The sequence below is a fragment of the Mastacembelus armatus genome, chromosome 19 (genome assembly GCF_900324485.2).
Source record: "Mastacembelus armatus chromosome 19, fMasArm1.2, whole genome shotgun sequence".
In the NCBI taxonomy this organism is placed as follows: Eukaryota; Metazoa; Chordata; class Actinopteri; order Synbranchiformes; family Mastacembelidae; genus Mastacembelus; species Mastacembelus armatus.
In genome coordinates, this window is record NC_046651.1 from 415,227 (window position 1) to 437,799 (window position 22,573).

The window sequence follows — 22,573 nt, forward strand, 5'->3', positions numbered from 1 at the left end:
TCAATAATATAGTACAAAAAATACTTTTTGAATAAATTATAACAATTATAATGAAATTTTTTAATGAAATGAGGTATTTCTCCTGGTGACAATCCCACAGAAAACGATCACAGTCTGCAGTTCCTCTCAGCTCATTGTTTTGGTTTTGTGACTTGCAACTTTAATGTTTCGTTTGTTCATATTGTTCTAATCAACCTTAAAATAAAGTCTGATAAACACCCTGCACACTATCTTCTTAACACAAACTAGCAGACAGAGGTAGCAACTCGCTAACTCACATGGAAGTATTCAGCTGCTGCAGACAACTGTTCTATTCTATTAGTAGGCAGCAAAACAGAAGTAAAAGAAGAGTGTGTATTAGAGCTACATTCAACAGATCTACACAAATGAATGTTAATGTTGATCCACATCTGCTGAATGTATAACTGTGCAACTTTCTGCTGAACTGTTTAAAGGCAGAATTCGTTATAGTTAAGGGATCTATTGTCAGGACTCGAAAAACTATTATAAGGTTCGGACCAAACAGATGCACCCACACTGGTACTAGATACTTAACACGAGGCTTTATTACAGAATGAGGAAAAAACCAAAACTACAAGTTAGGAGGGAAACGGTCTAGGTCGGAAGCACAAGGACATGAGACATAAACATGACATCGGGAACCAGGGCACGAGGGATACATGAAAACATGAACAGAGGACAAGGGCACCAGGAGACACAGTCGGAGGGATCCGGGTCACACACACTTATTAAGGGAGACGCACCAGATCAACACACACCGACACAAGAACATGAAAGATTAGGAAGGGAGCATGAAGGGTCTAGACCACAAGACACAAGGACATGAGCAGGGAGTCAAGGCTTGAGGGAATCTGGGTCACACACACACAAATTGGGGAGACGCACCAGATCACACAAACACTTGCACATGAGAGACAAGGAACGGGGCATGAAGGTCTAAACCACAGGGGACATGGACATGAGCAGGGAATCAGGACTAGAGAGAATCTGGGTCACACACACACACATTTGGGAGACGCACCAGATCACACAAACATTAGGACAAGAGAGACGGGGGTCGGAACATGAAACACAGGGACAAGAAACATGACCGGAGGCAGAACACACATAAAGAGGAGACGGGAGAAGGGAATGGGAAATAAACTGAAAGAGACAAATACTTAACTTAAAACCCGAGGAACAAAAGGCAGTCCATAAACCAAACAAGACTAACGAGAACTCAAACACTGTCTCGGCAGTACATGAAATCATAAGTAGAAGTTCATCGCAGTTAATAGCAGACAACCCGGCAACAAGACAAAGAACAAACCAAGGTATATAAAGACAGGGGACAAAACAAGGCACAGGTGAAAACACTCAACCAAATTAGACTACATAAAGAAACAGAAATAATCCACAACCAGTTCCTGTCAGGATCCTTCAAAATAAGAAACAGGAAGTCGATTGAACATGGATCCTGACATCTATTAGTAGAAATTGAATATAATATTCATAAATATGTTGTCATTAGAGTGTGATCACCACAAAATACCGACTGTTGAATTCTGAGAAAGAGCCTTTTAAATATACACAGGGAGCAGGTCTCCTTTGACAGAGGCAGCCATGTTGCACTGCCATGTTTCTACAGTAGCCCAGAAGGTCACAACTCACCACAATCTCACTACTAAATGCCACTAAATCTTTCAAATTGTACACATTTCACCTTTAAGATCACAGCCTGTCACACTGCCAGTGTGGCAAAAAAAACCCAAACATTTCAATTAACACAGATATGATGATATTAATTAAATCAATATCATCCCTAATTCTATCCCATTTTGACCTACTAACTAAACACTACAAAGCTGTCTCAACTCAAACTGCTCCAAGAGAGTTGGGCTGTCAGTATTTTTAAACCAGAGCATGGTTAGAAGGTCAATAAAGATATTTTGTTGAAATTAACACACATCTGTTCTCTCATTGTTGTGTTGTACCATAACAAGACCTAATCATTTTCATGTTTCATACCTTGTTGAATGGAGCCCTCTACTTGCAGATACTGTAATATACACATGACACCAAAATACTGGAGAGCTGGCACATTGAGAAATAGCTTAAGCTGATTATGAGAGATAAGGAAATTGTGTATGGGTATTTGTATGAGTTTCACCAATCATCCATGTATAATGCTCTTCAAGGCTGTAAACTGGCCTTTGCAGCTGTGTCAAACTAAGGGGGTGTCTTGGCACATACTGCTATCCATCACCCACAAAGCTGGAGATCACTTCCATATGGGAGAAGAGGGAATGTTACAGCGTAGTTATAAAACTGTATCTAAAATCCATTTTGTTTTTGTTGCAGAGACTTGGTAATCCTGGTCTGATATTTTGTAGCTCTCATTTCTCACTGTGGCTACAGGTCTCTGAAACATGTAGCTGCAGAGAATCCAATGTAAATCATATTTGACATCATTTCAAATCTATGATGTTCAAAAATGGCTTAATGGGTATCAGTCATGGTTACTTGATGACCTTTGACCATTTCACAGTAAATTCTATATGCAGGCTTGCAGTCACAGACAGATAATGCTGTCACTTGCACAGGGCTCTTGCCTTTGCATTGAAGACAAAAGTTCAGGAAAATTCTAATAGTTTCAGATTTTTTTGTCAAACTACTATTTCCAGGTTTAACAATGTATTTTGCCATTTAATTGTTTTAAATGCAATTGCAATAATATATCCAGTATAAGTAGCGTGTATTTCATAGTTATGACACTTTCATCATGATGGCATAATGTATTTGCATTTGTTATTTTTTGCTCCACAGTAAAATTGTATGGAACACATACTTATAGCTAGTATTAAACTGAGGATTATACTAACACATCAGATTTTAGCTTTTAATCTGGGCAGCAGACAAATGAAATTCCAGTAATAATGAGGACTATAAGACACCAACAGAGACACAAAACAAAGCAACACAGAGCACCTCTGTCTGATGTACTAAAACTGGTTCAAGGATAGCGTGCGACACCTAAATACATGTTTCTTCATAAATTAATCTCTGGATGCTTTCTGATTGGTCCATCTAGTTCTTTGGCCAGTGGGCTTAATCACTGTCAATCCACTGCTTTAATACTAGCATTAAGTATTGTATGTAGATTAATGAAGCGCACAATTATTTTAACTGCAAATGTAAATGTCAGTAGGTATTCTGCTGGGCTCTGCCCTGCTCTTTAGAAATAATTGCTCAAATTAGATGTAAACTATACACACACACTGAGGGGGCTTACAGTATATAAACCACATGCTCCTCTATGGCGCTGACACTGTGACACTAATGGGTGCTACAAATTTCTTAGACTGCTAAAATGTCAAGAACTATGATAAATGGTCTGGCTGTATCAGAAGACAAAGGTTTCTATGCAGCCCTTGGCAGATTACTATTGCTTTTATTGTTTATCTACCATTTGGTTGGAGTATTTTACTTTGTTGTATATCATTTTAACTGGCTTATTCTAGTTCTTGTAATAATCCTGTTTCAGACCATGTAAAACACTACTTGATATTAGATGTACAGGAAAAAACAAACAATGCTTTTGCTTCACTCCACTTTATTCACCTACAGTTTCACTGCAACAAATAGGTTTTGTTAATTTTACTGAGATCTGCTTGTACTAAGAACATGCACAGGCCATGTGCCATCACTGCCAGGACTACTCAGACTCAGCAGCCTGAGACAGCAGAGGGACGGAAAGGTTAGGTCAACAAAAGAGAGAAGGAGAGTAAAGGAAAAGAAATGTGTGTCTCTGTAGGTGTTAAAAACAACCTCATTTCTTAGATAAAAATGTAATGGTCATTCACATTCAGTAAACAACATTGGTGTAACTAGATTTGTGAACAAGATATTTTGCTGCATGATGAATTTCAATTAGGTTAACTGATTTCAAGGAAAGGCATGGTCCCTGCAACCATCCACAGACCATTTACTCTGAGGCTGACTTTCTGCAACCACTGAGATGTATTATAGATGTTCCTGTTTATGTGAGAGCTACAATTGCACACTAGCACTGTAATTTGTGATGTGAACATATTTGACAGACATACTCATGAATTCCTTACTGCAAAGCTAAATGTTTTAAAACGACCTGCTGTTCATGTAGATGTAACGTATGGGCTCCTATGGCAGCAGCAATGTTTTTTTGACAAATAGTTATATAATAGTTGTGGTAAGGGTCTGTTAATGTTTTGTTGATACAATAGTGATGCACTGTTTAAACCCATTAAGGATCTAAATAAACTGAACTAAACTATAAATGTATGAATTCCCTGAATTTCCACGCATTATTATCTTATCTTATGAAATGTTACCTTTCCAAACTCTCTGCTCTTGGTTCTCATCTTGTTGACCTGACACTCTGTAATGTCTGCCCGCTCCTCTGCCTCCTCCAACCCATGCTGTACCTTCCTTAGCTTAGCAAGATGAGCATTGGCCTGTTCTTGATGAGAAGATCTTACAGCTTCTTCATTTTTCAGCTTGTCTACTAGGTCCTGCAGTCTCAGAACAGTTTTCTAGTCCTCCTCAGCCTGGTAAGTAAGTTCGTTGACTCACTTTTCATATTTCCTTTGATGGCATTAGTGGCTTTTTTCTGCTCACTCTCCAATTCACCCTCCAGTTCACGCACCTACAAGACAAAGTCATAACCTAACAAATCCAGCAGCTATAATTATTGTTCTCTGTCAAATGAATGAATGTGGTACCTGAGCTTCCTGTTTTCCTGGAGCTGCTTCTTGCCCCGCTTCAAAGCCATGTTCTCAGTTTCATCCAGAGAGCTGAAGATCCTTCACACAAGCCTCCAGGTTCTTCTTCATTCTCTCCAGGTGGCTAATGGTGTCCTGCTCTTTCTTGAGCTCCTCTGCCATTATAGCTGCCTACATAAACACAGCAATTTAAGCTGAAGTTCAATTTCTAATTTTGCATTATGAATACAAAATAAATGATCATGATAAAGTAGGACCAAACATTACAGGAGCCTGAATTATAAGGGTCCTGGATAATGTTAAAGTTTCCCACTACACTGTTATATAATATAGACTTCTCATTGTTGGATATGATTAATTTATTTGATATTTATATCAGTGATTGCCTTCTTGGCTTTTTCTTCTGCATTTCGGGCCTCTTGGATTGCAGCCTCCAGGCACCCTGCAGCTGGCTAAGATCTGCATCAAACTTCCTTGTGGAATTAGGAAGACTGGTGTTCTGTAGCCAAATTACATAAAAGATGATAACGTAAATAATAAATAATACACACCAATATAAGGAAGAGCACAAAAGAAAATACCTATTTATGGAATGTGCTAATGTGCAAAATTTAAAACTTGACCTATGGCCACTCACAACTTTAATAAACTCACCTGAAGCTTCTGAATCAAATAAGCAGACCTGCCATTCTTGGAACACCAATCTTGTCCCCATGGCACTACATTGGATTGCTATTGAGATGAAAACAATTACATTTGTGTCCAGTGAAAAAGAAATACAATAATTCAAACAGAGCAATAACAACAATACTCTGATATTTACATTTCTGACTTGATACTGAAACATTTCCATTTTGTGCTAAATGTTTCTCATTGTGGGCAGAACGGTGGTTGAGTGGTTAGCACTGTTGCCTCACAGCAATAAGGTCCCAGGTTCACAACCTGTCAGGGACCTTGTGTGGAGTTTGCATGTTCTCCCTGTGCTTGTGTGGGTTTTCTCCAGGTACTCTGGTTTCCTCCCACAGTCCAAAAACATGTATGTCAGGTTGATTGGTGACTCTAAATTGCCCATAGGAGTGAGTGTGAGTGTGTGAGGTTGTTTGTCTCTATGTGGCCCTGTGATGGACTGGGGACCTGTCCAGGGTGGACCCCTGCCTTTCACCCAAAGAGAGCTGGGAGAGGCTCCAGCAGGTCCCTGTGACCCTGGTTAGGAATACCACTCTCTGTACTTTTAAGGCTAGACTTAAAACCTTCCTTTTTGACAAAGCATATAGTTAGGGCTGGCTTCAGGTAACCCTGAACCATCCCTTAGTTATGCTGCTATAAGACTCTATAAGACCTAGACTGCCCGAGGACCATTGGTGCGCTGAGCTCCCCTGTCTATTTGTTGTTTATTGTTGCTGTTCTTTTCTCTCTGCTCTATCCACTCACCCCAACTGGTTGAGGCAGATAGCCGCCCAAACTGAGCCCGGTTCTGCTGGAGGTTTTTTCTTCCCTTAAAGGAAGTTTTTCCTCTCCACTGTCACCAAGTGCTGCTCATAAGGGATTTGTTGGGTTTTTTTTGTTTTTTGTAAAGTGCCTTGAGATGGTTGTATTTGGCGCTATACAAATAAAATTGAATTGAATTTTATTTTTTGTGGCCACTTCATGGCACAACTCTACAACTGCTAAGCCATCATAGCTGGTAACACATTCAGCAGACACTTGTTGAACATGAGCCTGAGACTGGGGAATAGTACCACCCGAAGGACCCCAGCAGTTACAGGCTGGTGGCTGATGTCACAAGTGCTAAAAACATTCCGCCTCATATATGGACCAACTTTAGTTTGCCTACCAGCCTGGCTTCAGAGTGGATGACCTCCTACACAGAGCTCACTCTCACCTGGAGAAGCCTGGAAGCAGTGTGGGAATCATGCTTTTTGATTTCCACAGTGCCTCCAACATCATACAGCCGAGGCTACTGAGGGAAAAGCCATAGCCCGTAGGGGTGGACCTCCACTTGGCACCGTTCCTCTTCCCCCTGTATATTGCATGTCTTGATGTACAGTTCACTGAACTGTGATCCTGCCTTGCACTGAGCGCACTGTTCACATGGAAATAACCTGAGGTGAGCCAGGTAATTATATGCACGCCCCTGAGGACTTACATAAAACGTCAGGCTTCATCATAGAATTTATTCACTTTTTCTGTGTGTTTGGATGATGGCACGTTACACGGGTGAAGAAGTGCTTCCTATGGTTCCAGACAGCGACGAAGAGTTTACTTTGTCCTCATAGGAAAAATGTGACTCAGATGACAAACGTTTGCATCTGCATTGTATTGTATTGTATTGCACTAATTCCCTCTCAGCCACATTCCTAACTGAAAGGCTCATTATGCGGGTCTTTGTCTTCTCAGGTAAACAGGTTACATGACTATTCATCCTCAGACACACCTTCCTGCATATGTCTTTTCCAAACAAAAAGTGTCTTAGAAAATTTAAATCAGTGTATTGTTTTCTGTGAATGATTGAACAAGATGACTTTCACATCATTTTGAAGTAAACACTTTAGCCTACAAGATGTAATTCTCAAACATCTTGTGAACCAATGTTCTGTTTGTGTTTTATGGTCTTATTCAGTGACTTCAAAATTGTAGTATTTCACTAACCATGCATGAAAGGTGTTTTCTCAAAAACACAATCATATATAAACTTGCTGCTCACATATTATCGTAGCCCAGTTTGTGCTGATTACAGTGTTATCAGACTTTAGCCATTAATATGTTTAAAAGCAACTGAAAAAAGCACAAATGTCAGGGCATGTCAAAACTTGTCCAGGGCCCCAAAACACCCTCAGACCCCAGAGGGTTGACAAAGTAAAGTTTTTTTTAGACATATACAAATGGCAGATTAAATACAGTAGAAAAACTGAAATGGGGCAGTAAAGAGAAGCAGGCACCTACATTATACATCACTTACCACCATTATAAACTGCAGGTCAAACTCAATATATTTTCCATTTGTTAAATTCCCTACGAGCAAAGATTAGTTTTTCGTTTTTTTATGTGTTATTTCATTAAATTATTAATTCTTTACTCATTTAATCCGACAACCACTTGTACATTATGTAGAACCACTTTTATACCTATAAAAAATGATTTGATATAATAAGCTTTTGACCTATTTTTAAAATGGGGATTTGCATCTTTTAACCTGCTTCTCACCAATTCAATGCTAGAATGTATATTTCCCAAACAGGTATAGTATAAATAGTGAAAACAAGAAAATCTAATCTGTTTCATTATCAGTGGGGCAGAAAATGGATTTACAATACATTTCAGGATTCTTGGCCTGTGACTTTTAACTACCTTTGCTGTCTTTTTCCTTTGTTTGGCAGACAAGATAACACACCTGCACCTTACTGCAGCTTTGACGTAGGTCTACATGCTTTATGTTAAGCACCAGCTCCTCTGGCATTGTACGAGAATATCCATCAGCAAGTAAATGTTGCATTACTCACATAGATCATCCATGCTGCATAATGCTCTTTAGGTTATACAGCACTGCAGCTTCATTGAGGTGCGCCATCATGGTCACATGCTCGATCTTGTCGAACTTAGATGGGTTCATGGGAAAGACTTCATCATCCTTGATTGTTTCAGCCTGTGATTGTACAGAGACAAAACAACATCGAGGGGGCCAGCACTAGTTTGATTATTGCATGTGTGATTATAACTAAACTAAATTAGCTAATTTTGTGATAGATTTCTAATTGCAGTTAATTTATTTTTCTTTTATTTTTCTTTAAAGTTCATTAAGCAACAAGCTCAAATAATAAAAACAGTGAAATGAGGTCTTCTAAAATCAATATAAAAAATAACCACATCCACAGATAACAAACCTGCCATGTATGAGTTTTAACTGTCACTTTGCCACCGTCTCTGCTGTGCAGAGTGCCTTTAACAAACAGCTCCTTTAGATCCATCACAAACACTGCAGTTTTTGCATCAAAGGACCTGTTTTGGGCTTCAATTCTGTCTTGTTCAGGTCTCCTCAAGTATGGGGCAGCCTCCCCAAAAATACTCATGTCAGCGTCTGTACTCATCTCTGGACCACACGCTAAACAGGACTGAAAGTTCCAAAGTTAAAGATTAAAACAAGGATCCTAGTAAAAGTCGGACTGATATCAACGTTTCTGACCACTATCAACTCTTATCAACTCACTATCAACTCTTATCAACATGTAATGGACAGAAGACCTGCCCCTGTATCCTCCACCTACAGACACAGGCATCAGAAAAAAGACAAAATCCTAACAGTAAATCCTGTATCTATCACACAACAGTGACACAGAACAATTCCCTCACCAGAGGAAGTCCCAGCTGAAAAATGTGAATGACTTTGACCCTTACTGCTTTTATAAGATCTGTCTTGTTTCATTAGGAGAAACAACAAACAGCTAAATTTAGGTCAAAGCCTTTAATGAATGTGGGTGGAGGGAACTGATTAGTTTGGCATGTGATATCATGGAGAGCTTTTGTTCTAAATCCATGGTGGGCAGCAACTGCAGCTCAAGAAAAGAATGAATGCCAAAGGAGGGTAACCTCTGCCAGAGATATAACATTCACCTGGATGCTTAAACCTTCCAAGCATGGAAAGACCAACACAGTGTTTGTTTAGCATCTTAACTGCTGTGTTTGGAAGGTTATAACCAGACAGTACTAATAAGGATGCAGTTCTACTATTAGTACCTATACTGAAGAGTTTTAAGCAAATGAATCCAACATAGAAAGTAAAACTTTATTTTCAATGCTAAAACTTAAAGACATCCATACAGATGGTGGTTAACCTATCTTAGCATGACTGGTATCAGTGGGAAACAGTTTGGCTCTCCTAAAAATATGCCACTACTGATCTAGTTACTCTATTGCAATTTGCCACTCTACTCTGAAACTAATTCTAATAATGAACATAAAACTACATACAGTAGAACCACATAGACAACACACAGGAACTTAAATGCCAAAGTAAATGTCCAACCGGAAATCAAAATTCCATCCCATGACAATTATACGCTTTGCCTATATGTCAAAAAAATGTTAGGGTATTTTATCTTGCAGGATTACAACTGCACTGAAACAGAACTGCTTGAAAATCTGCTCTTGTATATGAAGTATTTTGACTTCATAAAATCTTCTACTTCAAAACAAGACATTATATACCGTAGGAAATGCTTCTTTTCTTCTCTTCTTAACACATACTTTACAATACCACGGCTCTGAGGTTTATTAACTGTTTGAGAGACTTAACAAAATGCATCAATGACCCTTGCATTTGCTTTGACAGGCTTATAAATAAAAGCATAGCTGATGAATCAAGCAATAGAAATTCCTTTAGAGCTTACAGTGGCCTAATGGCCATGTCAGAGATTTAGAGTCCTCTTTTTTCTCCTGACACCACCTCCGCAAAGAATCAACTCTGAGGGACTTTTTAAAAAAAAGGAAAATAATGGAAAATGCAAAGAGTAAAAAGCATACTTCTTGCTTTTATATTAAACCACTGCAGAATGAAAACAGGAGAAATGTGTTAAGTGGAAATGTTAAAACTGAATCACTATTATTAATTATTATTTAAATTAAGACATCTTATATCACCAATTAGTTTGGCATGTGACATCCTACAGATGTCCTTGAGCTTTCATTATGCTATTAATGGTGAGCTGGGCTAATGGAAGAAAGTATACACTGAATTAAAATTTCATTCTCTACCTCTGTTTTTTTTGTTGTTGTTTTTTTAGCATAATAACAAGTTGTTTCACTAAGCATGTGCAACAGTATGAATGACTTCCAGGAGATACAATATTATACAACCATATTTATGAATCTCAACAACACTGTGTCTCTCTCTCTTATTTCCATTGTGGTAGGACAGCACATTGTACAACTTAGTTCTGTTCAAGCATCCACTAAGTTATTTTTTCATTTCAGTACAGACTGAAGATGATACTGTGTGTGATAATTACTGGATCTTAGAGGTGCGTTTACTATTTTTGAACTTTGGACAGACCCAAGATAACTGGTTCCCTTTGCTTCCAGGCTTTATGCTAAGCTAACACAAAGCCAAGAGTTTGATAGTGAGCTTCTTTAGTTAGCGTGCTTAGTAGTCATGGCAAGAACATACAGACAAATGCCACATGCCGCAAGGTTTAAACAAGGCAGCAAACAAGTCTGCCAGCTTTAAGGGAACAGAAGTATTCAGTTTTAATAACAGTTTTATTTTTTGATTTACTGGTAGTGTCATGAGAGGAAGATCAGACAGATGAAAACTGACAAGAAGGACGCTAACTCATGAACAAACAACCAGTGAACCCATGGCTGATACTACCTGCATCAAGGATGCAATGTGGATTTTTACTGCAGCCATGACCTGCCTTTCATTAGCCTTTTTCATAACTGGCATCTGTGTTTCTATTGACTGAATAACTGCTTCAGGCATGTTGAATACCACTCTTTCATAAGTCTCAGAAAACCAAAGTGAATGCAATGGATTGCAACCAGAGTTCATTGTAATCTTTAATGCAACAGATGGTAAAACGTCATGGTTTAGGAGCTAAGGTCAAGTCAAGTTCAAGTTGTCTAAATAAAGGGCTCCTAAGAAGAGGTCACCCAGTCTGTTATCTGTTAGAGATGCATTTAAAAATCATTTGATGTACGTCTGTGAAAATCTGTAAGTGTAAGTATTTAGTGCAATCACAAACCTAAGCTGAAATGTCAGAATACTGAAATTAAATTCAAATTTGAAACACTAACATTGCAGCCAACCTTAAATCACTGTGTGCCAGTCCCACAAGAGTATTGTTATGAAATGCCCTTTTTCTTGCCACTGAAAGGTAGTCCACAGCACCCTCCAGTGTCACTGCTGGGAAACCACATGAACCACAGTTTATGACGTTACTACAAGAATGAACTGTTGTATTGAAAAAAGAGGACAAAACATGAACTGCTGAAAATATATTTTTATATCAGCTCTGTATGTGCTGTAAGCTTTTATTAATAAATGGTCCTTGGGTCTCACCTGGTTCTCTCTCGGTCTTCCTGCTGACTCCATCCTGCTCTGTCTCCTTCTCTGATTTAGGAGCTGAACCCACAACCTTCTTGATGTGAAGCTACTGTGCTAACCATCACTCCACCATACTGCCCTTTGCAATCAAACATGAAATTATATAAGATACCCGTAAATCATAAATTATACATGATTACAACACAGAGTGCATGAAGACGCAGAATTTACGTTTGGTTCATCTATGGAGATCAGTACAGAGATGCATCTGTTTTCGCTTGAATACAATAGTATAAAACCAGATGTTCCTCTGCAGCAGTTTGCTAATTAACCATTAGGTGTATGCAAATAAGTCATATAGTTAAGTTATGTTTCAAGTTACTGTAAATATGTGCATGATTGCGGTGCTTTATAATATTGAATGACAATATAAACCATGTAGTGTTGTACAGAGAATTACTTACAGACTGTCTTTCATTCTTCAATAGGCCTATTTTTGCTTGAAACATGCTAAGCTGAACATTAAAATATAAACCGAGGCGATATTTATTATCTTAAAATTTAAAGCTATAGTTCAAATAAAGAAAAAGTTAAATGTTCAGATATTTTAAAAGCATTTTATGTGCACATACTTGGACAGAAAAGAGCACACCGGTCACGTTATCAGTAACGACCGTCGCTTTAATCAGCCCGAGTAAAAAACATGTTAATCCCGCAAACACAACTTTCACAAGAAACATTTCAATTTTAACATTTAGGTTTTACGTTTTCAGCAAACTTGAAGGATTAGCTATAAATGCTTTTAAAATGCTCTTAAAAGCCGCTGGATCAGTTATATCTAACGAGGTGTTTTTGATCTTCATGTGCTCGAGCTCTCCGGATAACTCACACGGAACTAGCACTTGGTCACGTGTCACTGGCCGTTGTCGGGGCAACCGTAAACCATCAAGCACGCAGAGAATTGTCCGAGTGTGTTTCCACCTTTTACTATTCCGTTTTATGCCAAAGCTTTACATCCCTCGGGCTTCCAGCTAACACAGAGCGATGTCGGATGCAGGATCTGATGAGTTTGATGAGGAACAAAGTACACTCGGGGTGAGAGAATGTAATTATTCAGCTAAAGCTAGTGAGACCTATTTTTGCTCTATACATTTACAATGTCATTTACATTAACGTTAGCTAACGTTAGATTAAGCTATCAACAGTTCGTGGGCGATTTGGTGTTTCCAGGCTAATCCATATATGTGGATATTTTTATTATTATTATTACTTGACTGTCACAGGAATATGAAGGTGACAGAAATGAAGCAGGAGAAAGGCATGGAGTCGGTAAAGCTGTTCTGCCTAACGGAGACATTTACCAGGGGCAGTATGAGAACGGCAACAGACATGGACAGGTATGACAACCTACTACTGGTCTCTACCACCAACTCTTTTCCAGTTCAAGTCTAGTCTTGGTCCAAATGACGCTGCACACAAGTGAGTTCCAGACAAGACAGGTATTTGTGAAAGCTTGGGTACCAGTGTATACATTTTATTTACTTTTAGATCCATGTTCAGCCTGTGATGAAAATAATCCCATTATTGCCACAGATAATGTTCCGTAGAAAATAACTGTTTCACCGTATTTGTTGTTTCTGTTTGTCAGGGGACATATCGCTTCAAGAATGGGGCAAGGTATGTGGGACAGTATTACCATGGCATGAAACATGGACAGGGCACCTTTTACTATCCAGATGGCTCTAAATATGAAGGTATAACAAAGCCTCAGAACAGAATATGATGCTAACTAGTGCATTCATAATTGTATAGGAATAGAACATCTTTTAAAATGTACAGGCCTGTGAAGGTTCTGTATCTGATATCTGATACAGGTCTATCTGAAGTCCTGTTAAAGAGCTTCAAAAACCAAATTCTTATTCCTGCTTGTTTATTTCTTTTCTATCAGGGTCATGGGTTGAGAACCTGAGACAGGGTCACGGTGTCTACACTTATCCCAATGGAGATACATATGATGGGGACTGGCTGCATCATATGAGGTATATGCAGTTTTAAGTGCATGCCTGAGATGTTTGTAGTTTATATTTCTCACACATTACTCTGCTAGGCCAGATATCTTTTATCTAAACTCAATAATATGGACAAATTCAGCAAATATGGCTTCACTTTTCTTAACCTCACTAGTGCGTTATAACTACCCAGTATCTTTGCAAGCATTTTTGCAAGTGCTCCTGCAAAACTGTTGAAACAATATCTGTGTCTTGAGATTTTTTAAATTTATAGATTATTAATACTGTTTCAGCAGCACAGTGGATTAGTGGTTAGCATTACTGAATCACAGCAAGAAGGTTCCTGGTTCAAACCCCAGCAGGAGCCTTTCTGTGTGGAGCTTGTGTGGATTTTCTCTGGGTACTCTGGTTTCCTCTCACAGTTCAAAAACCTGTAAGTCAGGTTGATTGCTGATTCTAAATTGCCCATTTTTTGTTTATATGTGGCTCTGCAATAACCTGTCCAGGGTGTACCCCTGCCTTTCACCCAAAGAGAGCTGGGATAGGCTCCAGCAGATCCCCTAAGTAGGAATAAGTGGGTATAGATAATGGATGGATGGATGGATAATATTATTTCAAAGTATTATTTGACTACATTTCAGTAGAAAGAAGGACATACCGGCAATTACATGTTGAAATAATGTTGCTTATATGCTGTTACACTAAGACTGGATATATCAAAAACCGTTACATTTCCAACCAGTTTTAGCCCAGTTTCATTACAGATGTATAGATGTCTTTTTACCTACACAATCCAAAAGCAATTCTTGTTATGTATAGAAAACGGAAATGTTAAACATACTAAAATCCTTGATATTGTTTGATTGCCAGGCATGGTCAGGGCATTTACCACTATCATGAAACTGGCTCAAAGTTCAAGGGCTCATGGGTGAATGGCAAGATGCAGTCAGCTGGAGAGTACATCTACTCTAACCACAGATTCAAGGGTAACTTTGCCAACAACAACGTAAGATTTATTTTCACGACTTGTTTCATGAAAAGCTAAAATATTGAAGTTAAACCATAGGTTATTGCATAACCCATCATATGCATCTTAAAATTAATCTAATTACAGTAATGCTTTTCGTAGATAAAATGTGAAGGGAGTCATTTGTATTGAATTAGCACTGAGCTGTGAAGTTCCCCTCATCTCTATGGAATGTTTTGGTAAACCCACTGCAAGCTACTATAACTGCCCCACACCAGATAAAAACATCAGTGATTTACTGGTGAACATAGTGAAGCATTTAGCAGCTGGCATTTAGAGACAAATAGTTTTCACAGGAGATGAAAACCTAAAGTGAATATTGAATATTGTCAGCATGCAAGCATTACAAACCCTACGAGGCCACATTGTTAAAACATTTGTGATTTTTAGCTTGTTTAGAAGTTCTGCCCTCAATTGACATACAAAAACCAAATAATGGAGTTTTAAAGCAGAATTAAGGATCTGCAGAGGGAAAACCTGGTCATTCCCTATGTAGCAGGTGTTTCAGAGAGGCTTAAACAGATTTTTGGGAAACATCAGATACCAGTCCACTTCAAAACACACTGAGACAGAGACTGGTTCACCCTAAAGTCCAGACACCAAAACAAAAGAGGAGTAATGTGGTGTATGCTGTCCAGTGTAAAGAAGGATGCTCAGAACTCAACATTGGAGAAACCAAACAACCACCAGGAGGAGCATCTCCTCAGGACCACAGTCAGCTGTGCACCTCCATTTAGAGGTAACAGGACACTCATTTGAAGACAGTGAGATACACATTTTGGACAGAGAAGATAGGTGGTTTGAGAGAGGAGTCAGAGAAGCTATATATGTCCAAGTGGAAAAACCCTCTCTCAACAGGGGTGGAGGACTCAGACATAATCTATCTTCAATCTACCAGGCTGCCCTTTCATTTGTTCCCAGCAAATTAAGGAACAAATCAAATGTTTCTCAGGAATGACAGACTGTCAGACAGCCAGTTGGTGAATCAGAGGAGTGACATGAGTCCACCATTAGATCCTAACCACACCTCACCTGAGCTCACTCCTTTGTTCACCTAATGAGCCTATTCAGACCAGGTGTGAAGTGAAACCAACTCAGGGGCGTGGGTCTGACGACTCTCACCTGATTTGCTTAGGTAACTTAGTGAGCGTATTGGACTAAGGATGGAGTGAAACTAACCTGGGAAATAAATTTGGAGGTACCTTTCCAGAATTTCTCAGACTGATGAAGCCACTTGGACAGGTGGCAAAACGTTTCAGCTTTAAAGAACTGAAAGTCCAGTTGCCATGACTCAACCTCTAGATAACTTCCCCTGGACGACTGAGAATCTTCACAGACAAAGAAGAATTAAAGCATTATTTGGGCCATTTGGGGGCAGCAGAACACATAATATATTAACACAGTATAAAGTTGTACTGCAAACATGATAGCAAAGAGTTGCCTAGTCACACATCCAGCAAACTAACTAGCAATACCAAGTTTGTCACCTTTTAGCTATGTTTTGGTGTCATCCAACATACGCAGTAGTTTTGTTAATTAGGTGAGGTCATGTTAATTGGTTTGTTAACCATCTAGTCGCTGTTGCTCGAAATGTCAATGAGAATTGGTTTATTAGTAGTTTTACACTTAACAGCTCCCTTGTTCAGCTAGAACTAAGATTGATGATGTACAGTACTAAGCCAAACGGCATCTCAGCTGAATAACCAAAACTATGAGCTGGAAGATACTGAAATGCTTCATAGACCTGTGGGGAACTGCTGGTCAGAATTACATATTGATTTGCCACTACATGATAAAGTTCACATACAAGAAAATTAAACAGAAAATTAGGTTATCTCATAGTTTAGTGTATTATCACCTGCAAAATCTCAGTAGCTTTCAGTTAGAGCAAATTTTCAGTTGTATTCTGTGTGTACATTAACAGCACCGTTAGCATGTATTTCTTCCCATTGGATTTTCAAACCTGTATGATTACAAATAAAGCCATAGTAGTTATGGCAGTGTATATACCATTCTTTCTAGTAATGTCATTATCAATATTCATGGTTTTTCTTTAATCTTATGACTGTGTCTACACTCCCATTCTTATTTTTCAGCCGAGCGGGCCAGGGAAGTATGTGTTTGATATAGGGTGTGAACAGCATGGTGAATACCATCAAGCAGAGCAGGTAATTCAACATCAGCAACACACTCCTATTGTTTGTCTGTTTGTCTGTGACTGTTTGTCACACTGCTCAGTTTGCCAACTACTTTAATTTCCTCATTCTACTTCTGCTATATAGTGGTGACACTAAACCAGACACTTTATATTATATTGTATTATGTGAAATAGAGACAATGCACCACGACACAACATAATGACAACTCTCAACTAAACCTGCAGCCGGCAAAACCTGAGAACAGTAAAAATAGAAAAGCTCAGAAGTCGCCTAACCCAGGCTCTATGGAGGGATATCTTACAGGAGGATCAGAGGAGGTGCTGCCACTGTATCATAGGTTACTGTGGATGCTGTGCCTTTGTGCATGTGCATGATGAATGAAAATATGAATGCCTTTTTGTGCATAAGCATACATCTTTGCCTGTGTTATTACTATTATACAATATGCATAGATTCTAAGGGCATACTTGTATTTAAATGCATGTTGTGGTCATCTTGAGTGACTATATAAAAATGTCAGGATGCATGTTAATAACTTGAAGAAGTGTGTTTGAAATAAAAGCTGCAGTGTGTTTCATCTTGGGTGAGCCTGGGGTTTGCAGATGTTTTCAGTCTTGTCTTGGTTCAGCTGAGCTGAATATAGCACCACTGAAGACACTGCAAGGTGAAGAAAAAGTGAAAATATTGCAAAATAACTGTAATTCCGGTAGCATTACAAGCGGAAACGTGTCACTGTTATATATTTTGAAGCAGGTTTTTCTAACTCCACTGTTGACAGGACCAAGCTGAGGGCGAATCGGATGAGATTCCCTCCAATTCAGCCCTCAGGTGGATTCCAAAATGTATCACTGGCCTGACGCTGTGGACTCTGGGCAAAGAGACTTCAGGTAAAGTTTAATCAAAAATAGCAGTCAGGGGTAAGGCCACCGATTGTTTTCAAGTCACCACTAAACTCTGCAAATATATATTTTAAACAATACAAATAAGAAATTCTGCTTTGTTCATTTAACTGTTGAATGACTTTTTTTCTGCAAAATGAATATAATGTATCACTGTACATTTCAGTCTAAATATTGTTTCGAGCCTTATGTACACTCCCAAGTATCGATGGGTTTAAATAATTTACATTTTTTCGTAACAAAACAACAGAAGTACTTTTAAAATAGACCTGCAGTAAACATGGCACTATGCTAAAGTTTACGACTGTAGTTTTTAATGTTGCACAAATTTCATATTCCTCAAATATTTCAAATGCAGGAGACAGAGGCCAGACAGGATTAAATTTATTCTGAAACTGAGGCACAAAAAAAGATAAGGAACCAAAACAAGCACTCAGGTTTTGTGTCTTTTTTTGCCAGCCGGGGAAAAAGTAGCAGTTCCAGCAGAAGAGGAGAGAGGGAACTGATATTACAAGACTCTGCCACAGGCCTGTATCTTCCTTTGCTGAAAAAGCAATAAACATGTAGGATAAATGCAGTCTGTTAAACTTGTGTATTTGATGCCTTTTGTAGGATGCACGTGACAAGTGTTGTAATGTGGAATCATTTTATTCTCTATAATTATTCTAAATATATACAGTGTGTAAATTTCAGTGAATTTTAAAGGTGCCTTTGGTGACACTCTGCAGAATAATATCACTAGTCTTAGGAGACATGGTAAACTTTATCCCAATTATGGAAGTGTAAGTTTGGCAGGTTCAGCTCAAAATCCTAACAGAGTCAACAAAACAGTCAGTCAGAACAGTTTGTGTACTATATCATTCTTTTTGATGTGGGAAAAGCCACATTATTTTACACATGTTTAACAGAAAGAGCCTGGGAAGTAAATTGTATTAATAAAATGAGTTTACTGAACTATTTTGTGTGTGTAAGGATCAGTCTGCTTGATGTTGTAGTTCTTCTGTTTGGTATTGTGATACCAGCTCCAGAACAACTTCCTTTTTCAATGGTCACCACATTTAAACCAATCAGACACACAGGGAGTAGGTGCTCATAAAGTGTATTCAGACAAGGTGTGCTATTTGCCACAACTGATTTTCCTGACAGCCTTGGGGTAATTTGGTATCTCTGATGGTATCTTCTTAGTTTGAAGGAAATAAACTAAGTAGTGTCTGTTACCCTTCATCTTAATCAGATCCTAACACGCTAACCAGCCGTGTTTTATGGCGTTTAACCTGTTATAAGGTTGACTAAGTCCCAATGTGCCCGTTACGACGCCAATGCGCATGTCCTGATTCGTCGGGAGTCTATATGAAAACAAAAAACAGACACACTAAGTGTAGTAAACCAGTGGCCATTTTGGTTTACCCTATCCAGTTTTTCAACTATTCATGTTTTTGCTGTCGGGGTTTCTAACTGATTATTCTGACACAAGCGGAAGTAATTGTTTTATTTAGCAGCGTAGGACATGGGCGGTCATTTTGTGCTACGATAAAGGGAAAACCCCGAACAGCTTGGCACGGTTTCATCATGCATGGCGGAAGCTACAGCTGTATAAGAGGGCCGCACGTGGTCCGTGCATCGTTTTGACTCGGGCACCGGTTACTGCGGAGGCAGCAACAAGAATGGACGGCTGTTCCGAACAAACGCCGCTGTTTACATTCGGCGTGATAGCTGACATTCAGTACGCGGACATCGACGACGGGTTCAATTACAGTGAGACGAGGAGGCGGTACTACAGGGGCAGCCTTCAGCTGCTGAGGAATGCCCAGGAAAGATGGTCAGAGTCGGCTGTCAAGCCGGAGTTCATCCTCCAGCTAGGCGATATTATCGACGGCTTCAACAAGAGACACGACGCCTCCGACAGAGCACTGGACGCCGTGCTGAGAGAGTTCCGCTCCAGTCCCGTGGAGGTCCACCATGTGTGGGGCAACCACGAGTTTTATAATTTCAGCCGGAGCACGTTGTTGCGTTCACGGCTCAACAGCACACTTCACTGTGGCGGAAGCGTGAGGAGCGCGCTGGCTGCCTCTGATATCTATGCCTACCACTTCAGCCCGTTTCCCGGCTTTACGTTTGTTGTGCTGGATGGCTATGATGTGAGCCTGCTGGGCAGAGAGGAGACCAGTGAACAGTACACCAGGGCCATGAATATCATAAAACAGTACAACAAAAACGAGGATCTGAATTGTCCCCCATGTATGATAATTACTCACATTTGTATGTTATTGTAAATAATTATTATTGATATTTAAGAGTGTACATTAGCAGTGTAAAGGTTATTTACATTTGGACATTCTGAATCCTATGCCTTTAATTAATACTAATACACAGTGAAACATCAGTAGTAGAACAGAAACTGTTCAACCAGACTTTCCCATACAACCTGTGGACTTGGACTGCATTTTAACCATTTTTGCTTTGATCATATTATAATGAATTCATTAATTTATATTTTTATTACACTTCACCCATTTTGCAATCTTGTTTCAGCGTTTCACGGCCTAAATGTGAGATTTTCAAAGTTCAATGGCGGGTTCAGCAAGAACCAGCTGGACTGGTTAGATTCTGTGCTGTCTTCTACAGATGAGAAACATGAAAAAGTCATTATTGTCAGTAAGTAAAATCAAATGTTTTTAGAAAGTGTACACTGTTCAGTTTTGATTCCTGGTGTTTTTGAAGGAGTCAGTAAACATGTAATTTAGGTTTTAGGATTTTCTCAACCAGACATTCATGGAAATTCCAGAGATATTTAGGTATGATGAAAGACCCAGAGGGTTAATTCCTGCAGATCCAGCTTAATGTCCTTAAAGTTAAAATGTAAAGGCTTTAATAAATGCAGCTGGCCTACCATTACTCTAGTCATACAGACTTTATGTCAGTAATTGTCTCTCTAACTGCCTCCTACATTAGTCATGGAACTGAGGGTTAGTCCTGAAAGTGGGTTTAGTGAAAACTCAGAGTAGTTTAACACTGAGTTGAGGGAATCTGAGTTTTATGTTCCAGAAACAGAGATCATTTAAACTCTGAGTTAGTTACTGCGGTAACTTACTCCATGAAGCTAACCTTGGCTGGTTTTCTTCAAGAAACTGAGTTTCTGTGTCTCCTTCCTCCTGTTGAGTCCACAGAAGCTGTCAGACAGGCCATTTTATTACCTCATTCATACAGTTCATATCCAAGTGCTGATTGGAGCACATTGATTTATAGAAGTTTGTGTTGGGAGAAGCAGATAAAACTCAAGATTAGACCGTAGCAGATAATTTATCTGTACTGACAGGATTGTTTTTATGAAACCTTGGTTTCTGCATACATTTTTTGGGAGTGTAGAACAAATCCTAAAACATACATATAGTATGACATACAGCAAAAAGTCAGGATAGCAGAAAATAATATTATAGGTGGTGATTTATTATAAAGTATATGGTGTTATCAAATATGCTGTCCTAGGATTGATGTTATACCACATTCCAGCCACACAACAACTGAAGTCACACTGTCACTGTGATACAAAACCCTGATAACCACTCATCATTTTTTTTTCTTCAGGTCATCTCCCTGTCCACCCCTTCTCCACAGATGCCATGTGTCTTGCCTGGAACTTCGATGACCTCCTGGCCATTATAGGCTCCCACAGCAGTGTGGTGTGTTTCATAGCTGGACATGACCATGACGGTGGATACTACCATGACAAAAAGACAGGTGTGCACCACCTGACTTTAGAGGGAGTGATTGAGACACCACCTAACAGCAACGCCTTTGGCACAGTCTCTGTCTATGAAGACAAGATGGTGCTAAAAGGAAGTGGGAGGATCTCAGATAGAGTGTTTCTATTTCCAGAATTCCAAAGTGACACAGGTCACAAGGCAGTAAGACACAATTTATAGGTCACTGAGGGATTTCTTGTCTGTGAAAGAAGTATTTTAGAAATATCTTCGGCCTGTGTTGCTTACATATAATCTCATGTACCTCAGAAAAACTAATAAAAAATTGCACTGACAATGGCTTTACTGTATAGAAAAACTACCTTAATTTGCATATTTATGCATATATTTGAAGATAAAAGTGATTTTTCTTTTGAATTGCTACTTATTGCATGTTGTTTTATTGCACATTTTTATACTGTTTTTTGCTGAACAGTTTTGATTAGTGCATTATATTGATGACTGTAGTGATATACTGCCCTGTTTCCAAGATAAGCTACAGATCTGTATGATTTGCAATGTAAAATAATATGGCAAAAAATAAAATTCTGTACTCAGCTACATGCCACATTCACATATTGGGCATCATACTGCAATCAGGTTACACAGAGAACCGATATAAGCATTTTTGTTGCACCTGAAATAATAAAGTTCACTTGCAGAGACAGTAGGCAGAGATTTGATATGTCCTGACTTTGATGTCACTCTTGACACTGGGGTGAAGTAGTGAAGTAAAAAAAAAAAAAAATTGGTGGAAGGGGACCATGTTAAACAGTAGGTAAAGATTGTGTAGATGTCTTAAGCAAAATAACTATATAAAAACAATCTCAAAGTCCATTGTTAATCTGTTCTCTGGATTGTAACGTCCAACACCTCAGCAGGTGTAGTTTCCTGATATGGACATGTAATGACATGATTTTGTCATATACAGAGCCATTTC

The 22,573-nt window shown here is 38.9% G+C and overlaps 2 protein-coding genes and 1 pseudogene across 2 annotated transcripts; 2 read left to right on the forward strand and 1 right to left on the reverse strand.

Annotated features, from left to right (window-relative positions):
* Positions 1-3,989: 3,989 nt before the first annotated feature.
* Positions 3,990-8,394, reverse strand: LOC113135220 (myosin-7-like; annotated as a pseudogene).
* A 4,339-nt stretch (positions 8,395-12,733) lies between these two features.
* rsph1 (radial spoke head component 1) lies at positions 12,734-18,847 on the forward strand. The gene is made up of 8 exons (XM_026315027.1): positions 12,734-12,894; positions 13,083-13,196; positions 13,448-13,553; positions 13,748-13,838; positions 14,679-14,814; positions 16,932-17,003; positions 17,773-17,881; positions 18,353-18,847. The coding sequence occupies exons 1-8, from the start codon at positions 12,844-12,846 to the stop codon at positions 18,397-18,399; spliced, it is 726 nt and encodes a 241-aa protein (XP_026170812.1). The 5' UTR covers positions 12,734-12,843; the 3' UTR covers positions 18,400-18,847.
* A 454-nt stretch (positions 18,848-19,301) lies between these two features.
* On the forward strand, positions 19,302-21,931 carry adprm (ADP-ribose/CDP-alcohol diphosphatase, manganese-dependent). The gene is made up of 3 exons (XM_026315026.1): positions 19,302-20,131; positions 20,426-20,548; positions 21,479-21,931. Exons 1-3 carry the CDS (start codon positions 19,558-19,560, stop codon positions 21,814-21,816), a joined length of 1,035 nt encoding a protein of 344 aa, XP_026170811.1. The 5' UTR covers positions 19,302-19,557; the 3' UTR covers positions 21,817-21,931.
* Positions 21,932-22,573: the final 642 nt, after the last annotated feature.